The sequence below is a fragment of the Dipodomys spectabilis genome, unplaced genomic scaffold (genome assembly GCF_019054845.1).
Source record: "Dipodomys spectabilis isolate Male_0828 unplaced genomic scaffold, ASM1905484v1 ptg000054l, whole genome shotgun sequence".
Taxonomy (NCBI): domain Eukaryota; kingdom Metazoa; phylum Chordata; class Mammalia; order Rodentia; family Heteromyidae; genus Dipodomys; species Dipodomys spectabilis.
In genome coordinates, this window is record NW_024870731.1 from 42,497,121 (window position 1) to 42,505,145 (window position 8,025).

At 52.7% G+C, this 8,025-nt stretch overlaps 1 protein-coding gene and 1 non-coding gene across 2 annotated transcripts; both read right to left on the reverse strand.

Annotated features, from left to right (window-relative positions):
- Window positions 1-392: 392 nt before the first annotated feature.
- Mkrn2os (MKRN2 opposite strand) lies at window positions 393-7,805 on the reverse strand. Its single transcript, XM_042679972.1, has 4 exons — window positions 7,460-7,805; window positions 3,173-3,222; window positions 1,594-1,756; window positions 393-850 (listed from the first exon to the last, which is right to left on the reverse strand). Exons 1-4 carry the CDS (start codon window positions 7,675-7,677, stop codon window positions 628-630), a joined length of 654 nt encoding a protein of 217 aa, XP_042535906.1. The 5' UTR covers window positions 7,678-7,805; the 3' UTR covers window positions 393-627.
- LOC122108278 lies at window positions 6,351-6,482 on the reverse strand. The gene has a single exon (XR_006147517.1). It is a non-coding gene; the product is annotated as a small nucleolar RNA SNORA40 (small nucleolar RNA).
- Window positions 7,806-8,025: the final 220 nt, after the last annotated feature.

Genomic DNA, 8,025 nt, shown 5'->3' on the forward strand with positions numbered 1-8,025 from the left:
GGCAGGGCGGAGGGCCTGTTGTCCCAGCTATAGCAGGAAATGTAAACGGGGATGGAAATCCAGCCAGCCTAGGTATACATGAATCCTATCTCAAAAATAATCCGAGCAGAACGGACTGGAGAGGTGCCTCAAGCGGCAGTGCATCTGCCTGGCACAGGAAAGCCATGAGTTCAAAATCAGCACCACCACCAAAAAGAAGTTGGCAATGAGAACCGTGAAGTATTCTGCATTCCCAGCCTGCATCTCTCCCCACCCCCACCTCAGACTCCACCAGCTGTGATCTGCTGAGCTCCGGCAAGTGATAGGGCTCGACTAAACAGCACTGCCACTTCATACCCTAACAGACCTCCATCGCAAGAGCCCCAGTGGCTCTACAGCAGTTGTAATGCGTGTCATTTTTTACAGTTTTATTCGTTAGTGTTTTTTCATTGCAGTGCTGGGGGTAAGATGCAGGACCTGGCACACACCAGGCCACAACCCCGGCCTGAAATGTCTACTAGCTCGGTGACTCCTCACCTTGAAAAGCCATACGTGTGCTCAGCCATGGTGAAATGCCCTTAGGTGACCCACAGCAGCCATCCCCTCGCCCGCGCGTGTGCGCGCACACACACACACACACGGGCTTCCTCAGGGACGGCTTGTCTCAGGGTGGGGCCAGTCGATGGCGTAGAAGCCATGCTCCTCCACGGCCCGGTAGAGTGTGATGTACTTGGAGGCCAGCCTCGTCCTAGGGACCACATACTTCTCCGTGAACTCGCTCTTGTCCAGCTGTGCTTTGCCTTCGATGCTCAGAACGCAGTTGACAAAGGTGAGGGCATAGCTGTAGCAGTTGTGGTGATCTTCTTCGTACCTTCGGGAGAGGCCACAGGCAAGAGAGAACCCAGCTCTTTCTTGTTTTTGGAAGAGACAGGGTCTTGCCGTGTTGCCCAGGCTGAGTGATCCTCCTGCCTCGGCCTCCTGAGTGCCCGGATGAGCGGGTTCACCGCCGAGCCTGGACCCTCAGAAGGCTGAGCTTTATGGTTTGCTTTGGTTTCCCTAATGGAGCTTGAACTTGGGGCCCAGGTGCTGTCCCTACGCTTTTTTGCTCCAGGTTAGTATTCTAAAACTTGGAGCCACAGCGCCACTTTTGGCTGTCTGGTGGTTAGTTGGAGATGAGAGTCTTGCCGATTAGTTCCTGCCCAGCTTGACTTCAAATTGTAATCCTCAGATCTCAGCCTCCTGAGTAGCTAGGATTACAGGCATGAGCCACGGGTACCTGGCTGTCTGAGCTTTAAAGACGCTTGGATTCGCCAGGCCAGGTCAGGAGGAGTTTAACTGAGGCTAGGTGGGCCTCATAGGGAGACTGTATTTCAATTAAATCAGGATGGAGGGAGAAAGGAAAGGAGAGAAGAAAAAAGGGACGGGAGAGAAGTCTCAGGAGCAGCTGGGAAGCACTTCCAGAGCATCCCGGGGCCCTGAGGGCCGAAGCCACCCAGAGACCCACCGGCCATGGCTGCATCAGTGCAGCGCCCTCTGGGGCAGGCGCCCCCGGACCACACAGGGGCCTACTCGTGACAGGTGAGAGCCCGGAAGGGGTGGCCTGCGGCCGCCTACCTGTGGGGCAGCCAGGCCCCTGCGGCAGAGAAGTCCTCCAGGTACTTGTCCCACTGGTCCATCAGTGCGAACAGGCCGGGCTGCACCAGGGGGACGCTCAGGCTCTGCTCCCACCCCGCCCGGTCCCGCTGGACGCCCAGCGCCGTATAATGGTACACGACCCCTGCAAACGCAAAGGGCCGTTCAGAGGCCGACTCCGGAGAGAATCACTTGAGCCCAGGCGTTCAGGACGAGCCTGGGCACATCCAGCTCATCTCAGAAAAGGTCGTGTGCATCTGACAGTTTAAAAAGCCCCGCTGAAGTTTCTGGTCGCTTACAGCTGATGAACTGAGCCAGGAATGAGGCTGCTGGCAGCGCTGGCTACGGCGGCCTGCAGGGGGCGCCCTCTGGGCCTTCCACAGGGAAGAAAAAACTCAGGGCGAAATCTGCTGCCAAAGAAACATTTTGTGTCATCTTCCTATGCGGTGTGTGTGTGCGTGCACACCCATGGGCGTGCTGCAAAAGCACTCTACCACAAAGCCACACTCCAGCCTGTGCTGGTGGGGTTTCTGTTTAACTTCTGTGGGATTTTTTTTTTTTTTGGGGGGGGGGAGGTGCACCAGTACTGGGGCTTGAACTCAGGGCCTGAGAACTCTCCCTTCACCTTTCCAGGCAAAACTGGTGCTGTATCCTTTTTTTTTTTGGTCGGTCGTGGGGCTTGAACTCGGCCTGGGCGCTGTCCCTCAGCTCTTCAGCTCAAGGCGAGCGCTCTACCACTTGAGCTACAGCGCCACTTCCGGTTTTGTGGTGGTTTATTGGAGATAGGAGTCTCACAGTCTCTCCTGCCCGGGCTGGCTTTGAACCGTGATCCTCAGATCTCAGCCTCCTGAGTAGCTAGGATTACAAGCGTGAGCCACCAGCGTCCGGCTGGTGCTGTATCCTTTAAGCCCCAGCTTAAAAGCTTAATAAAAGCTTCCAGCTTTTTGGTAGTGAAGCAGATAAGAGTCACAGACTTCACTACCCAAGCTAACTTCAAACCATGATCCTTCGACCTCAGCCCCCTGAGTAGCTAGGGTTATAGTAGTAAGCCACCAGCACCCCGCTCCCCTGCCCCTATTTTATCCCTGCAGCTTCTCAAGCGCAGGACCCCATTGGCAGTAGGTGTGAGTTGGGCATTTGGGGACTCGAGATCAGATCCCAGTTCTGGATCCAACACAGAAGCTGACATCTTTGGGCAACTCAGCCTCTCTGGACACCTGTTTCTTCCTCTCTTTTACATCCAGTCGCACCAGATGCCGGTGGCTCACGCCTGTCATCCTAGCAACTCAAGAGGCTGAGATCTGAGGATCATAGCTCAAAACCAGCCCAGACAGAAAAGTCCCTGAGACTCTTAAGCTCCAATGAACCACCAGAAAACAGAAGTGGAGCTGTGGCTGAAAGTGATAGAGCTCTAGCCTTGAGCAGAACTCAGGGACAGCGCCCAGGCCTCAAGTTCAAAACCCAAGACCAGTAGAGCCAGGGTATGGCTCTTGCCTACGTAGGTAAGGCCCATCCTGACTGTGGGGCTGATGAGCTACAAGAGGTGTGAGAACGTACTCACCTGTGGTATTGGTTATTCCAACATGAAGATCAGACTGCCCATCGTACTCCCTGAAAGAAAGGGCATCGCGTCATCGTCTGTGTGCATTGACAGTCTGCCTGAGCTGGTCTTGAACTCCTGGGCTCACACACCCCTCCCACCTCACCCTCCGGAGCAGCTGGAACTGCAGGTGTGTACCACTGCACCAGCGATCGAGGGTTATTTTTCTTGTTTCTGTGTGTTTGGCCTACTGCATCCTCCCAAAAAAAGAAGGAAGAAATGTTGGTATTGTGGATATCAGAACTGGGATTCTGAGAGGTGGTTGGCCAGAGTTCTGGGGTGTCCAGTGACACATGACAGACAGTTCCCTGGTCCATCAGGACCAAAAGGCATGCAGAACTGCCTTCCTGGAGCTAGGAAGGCAGCTCAGTGGTAGCGTGCTTGCCTTGTATACATAAGGCCCTGGGTTCGATTCCTCAGCACCATATAAGCAGAAAAAGCCAGAAGTGGCACTGTGGCTCAAGTGGTGAGCACTAGCCTTGAGCTGAAGAGCTGAGGAATAGTGCCCAGGCCTAGAGTTCAAGCCCCACAATCAACCAAAAAAAAAAAAAAAAAAACCTGCCTTCCTTCCTTGAGGATGGGGGAAGGGAGCAAGAAGATCATTTAGGATAATAGTCTTCTCATTCATTTGTTGTTTTGTTTTTGTTTTTATCAGTCGTAGGGCTTAAACTTAGGGCCTGGGCCTGTCCCTGAGCTTTTCCACTCAAGGTTAGCGCTCTACCACTTTGAGCCACAGCTCCACTTCTGGTTTCCTGGTGGTTAATTGGAGATAAGAGTCTCACAGACTTTCCTGCCCAGGCTGGCTTTGAACCTCCATCCTCAGATCTCAGCCTCCTGAGTGGCTAGGATGACAGGCGTGAGCCGCCAGCGCCCGGCTTTCTCATTTGTCTTGAAAATAACAAAGCTAGAGTCAGCTATCGGAGTGCTGTGGCGCCCCCGGTGGTGGCAGCTTTGGGTCACTGGTTGAGGGTGCACTTGAGGTCAGAAATACTCCCTGCTGCTGTGTTTGCTTGGAACGCAGAGGCCATTCCTTCCGAAGTGGAACTTCGCATCCTCCTGGGGTTCCGCATGGAAGTCATTTGCTGGTGGGGCTCCTCACTCCCTTCTGTGGGAGGGCACCCACTTTCAGGCTACTACAGCTGAATCCAGAGGTATCAGAGGCCCTTCTCCTTCCAAGCCGCCCTGACCCAGACACCAAGCCCAGACCCCAGCTCAGTCCCAGCACCACAAAAACAGGCAAAGGGGAACCCCGCCTGGTGGAAACGTTAACCTGCACAAAGGAGGAAGGACCACCAGTCAGACCAGCAGGGCATTATAGGAAAGAAAACACATTCTTTTGCTTTTTGGTTCCTTTCAAAAACAGTGATATAAAGCTGAAATAATAATTTGCTGTTTCTGTGTGGGTTCTCCTGATTATCCTCGGCTTTTCCATTTGAAGTTTTACTTTTGCAAGTCCAGAAGAGAATGTGTTGAGATTTTGATTGGAATTGTATTATATCTGTACATTAAGGGGGGGAGGGGCAAAGGTGGAACTTACAGGCAGTGCTCCTCTGAGCATGTGCAGAGCCCAACTTCCATCCCTAGCCCCAGGGGGAAAAAAACTAATTTTTTTCCTTTTGTCGGTCATGGGGCTTGAACTCTGGGCCTGGACGCTGCCCCTGAACTCAAGGTTAGCACTCTACCACTGAACCACAGCGCCACTTCTAGTTTTCTGGTGGCTCATTGGAGATAAGAGTCTCAAGGACTTTCCTGTCCCGGCTGGCTATGAACCGTGACCTCAGAGCTCAGCCTCCTGAGTAGCTAGGTTGACAGGAGTGAGCCACCGGCACTTTTTTTAAGGACCAATCCAAAAGCCTATCGTGAACAATGTCACGTTGTCCCGAGGCTTGTTCAGTGTGACAGCACACAGCTGCTCAGTAAGGGTTTATCAAATGAACCAAAGTTAGGGGAAATCAGCTCTGAATCTTGTCTGTTCAGAAGCTTTTGGAATCCAACCAGTTAATGACTCAGTTAGCACGAGCCTCTTAACCAACAGTGGGAGTCCCAGGGTCCTGGACTGTTATGAGTGGAGGCCAGGCAGGCCTGTTCTAGGCTGGGGGGGGGGGGGGGGGTGCGGCTGGTGGGTGGAAGCACAGGGGAGAGGCTGGGGCTGCTTGTGCCTCCGCCGCTGGCCAGCTTGGAGCCAGCCAGTCGGGGAGGAGCCTGGCTTCTTCGTGGAAGAATCAAGATGGGAACCTGCAGGCTGACCAGTGCCTGCTGCGTACAGCAGCTGGGGGCGGGGGGAGGCGACCAGGGCGGAGCCCCGAGCGGGGCTGGTAGCTCCAGGCAGGGCCATCGATTTAGTCACCACCAGCAGCTCCACAGACCATGGGGCACAGCCCCTTCCCCTGATTTCGGAATTCATCCTTTATTATAATAATAATAATTATTATTATTATTTTAGTGAGTGTCACTATACAGCCCTAGGTGGCCTCAAACTCCAGATCTTCTTGCCTGCACCTCCAGCTGGATGCAAAGCCAGATGACCTCTGCAGCAGGAAGAGACCAGCGCTAGCCCTGGACATAAGGTGGGGTGCGGCTCAGTGGAAGAGCTAGGTGCCATCCCTGGAGGATTACACACACACACACACACACACACACACACACACACACACACACACACACACGTCCTTCCTGTTGAGTGAGTTCCCTTCCATACAAAACAGTCTAAAAGCCGGGCGCCACTGGCTCATACCTGTCATCCTAGCTACTCAGGAGGCTGAGATCTGAGGATCACCAGTCAAAGCCAGCCCCGGAAGGAGTCAGTGAGACTCTTATCTCCAATTAACCATCAGAAAACCAAAAGTGGCACTGTGGCTGAAGTGGTAAAGCGCTCATCTTGAGCTGAAGCGCTGAGGGACAGGGCCCAGACCCAAAATTCAAGCCCCATGACTGAACAAGGGAAAACAAAAAACAGTCTAAGTACTAGCCCTTCACGCTCTGCACATAGTAGCTGCTTGCCACACAAGTGATGAACTATCCCAAATCATTTTTTGTTGTTGTTTCTGAATTACCTGCTGGCGCATTTACAAGTTAGACTTTTTTCTCTCTTTCTTTCTGTTACATCAACTCTATTCTCATTGCCAACTGCTGGAGGAATCATATTCCTTCTTAACCTACCAGAATCTCATATTCAGCAATGAAAGTTCTGAGTTGCAAAACAGCATTGGCTGTTTACACCTGTCTGTAAGGCTGTGTCACAAATTAAACAAGACACAAACAGGCAAGTGCTCCAAGTTGGGCTCTTCACACATATTTTCCCCTCCTGAAATCCCTTCGGCGGGGTTGGGGTTGTTCGTGGATTGTGGCGTATGACTGCCCGTGTCATTGCAGGGAGGTGTACACGCCCCTTCCCCCGCCTTCCCCCCTTCTCTCTCCTTTTGTCTGTTTCCTCTCGGACAAGCTGGGAATGAAACCTGAGGCTCGCTGCATGTGACACTAGTGCTCTGCCACTACGATGTGCCTCTGGCCACACACTGTTGCCTGCTTGGGCTTTTTGCTATTGTTTTGTTTTCCATTCCTGAGGTTTGAACTCAGGGCTTACACTAGCTAGACCAGTGCTCTACCACTTGAGCCACACTGTCAGCCCTTTTTGCTCTATTTTTTGAATTGGCTCTTTGGGCCCAAACCAGCCCAAACTGTGACCCTCCCATGTATGCGCCTTGCATAATGGGGATGATAAGTGAACACCACTGGGCTCAGCTTGTTGGTTGAGATGGAGTCTTGATAACTTTTGCCCAGACCTCTGCCCCCTGAATAGCTGAGATAGTAGGTATGAGTTCCCAGACCATTTTTTTGTTTTGTTTTGTTTTTGTCAGTCATGGGGCTTTGAACTCGGGGCCTGGGTGCTGTCACTGAGCTCTTTGGCTCAAGGTGAGCGCTCTACCACTTGAGCCACAGCGTCACTTCCGGTTTTCTGTGGTTTATTAGAGATAAGAGTCTCTCAGATTTTCCTGCCCGGGCTGGCTTTGAACCAGGATCCTCAGATCTCAGCCTCCTGAGTAGCTAGGATTACAGGCGTGAGCCACCAGCACCCAGCACACCATTCATGTTGATGAAACAGAAGCCCATAGGTATCAATCAGGACGTCAGGCCCCCACACCAGAAGGACTGCCCACCAACCCTCACACCGCACAGCACAGATTAGAAAGTGACTGTGTGCCATAAGGCCAAGCTTGCAAAGTCAGCACAACACAAGAGACTCGGTACCTAAGAAACGTGCCCTGGGTTGGTCTGAGGAGGAAGGAACATGTTTCCCGATGCCCGTTGGTAAGTGGGCTGGAGATGCTGATCGGGGCTTCCTCCAGCCTGGCCGAGCCCACGTCCTGCTGGCAGAGGGGGCAGCGCTGTGGCACCCTGAAGCTGTAGATGGACATCTTGCAGTGGTCGAATTTAATTAAAGGCCTCCCGGCCTCAGCACAGTGCATCTCCGGGGCTCTGGAGACTTCCCTTTCCTGCTCGCACAGCCAGCAAATGAGCCCGCAGAGAGTAACCTGAGGAAGGCAAACCCAAACCAGGTGTGGTTAACCAGTAACCAGCCAGCACACAGGCTGCGTTCTTAAAGAGCAAGTCTGATGTGTTGCTTTCATTTCGTAGTGGATAGTATCCAGCTCCTACTCATCCATTACAGCTCTACTTTCTATGCCTCCTGTCTTAGCTTCTGTGTGTGTGTGTGTGTGTGTGTGTGTGTGTGTGTGCTTCTAGCATTAAACTTACAGTTCTACCAGAACTATTGTTTAATTCATTTTGTTTCTCCCACAAGTCTGGGGGCTTCT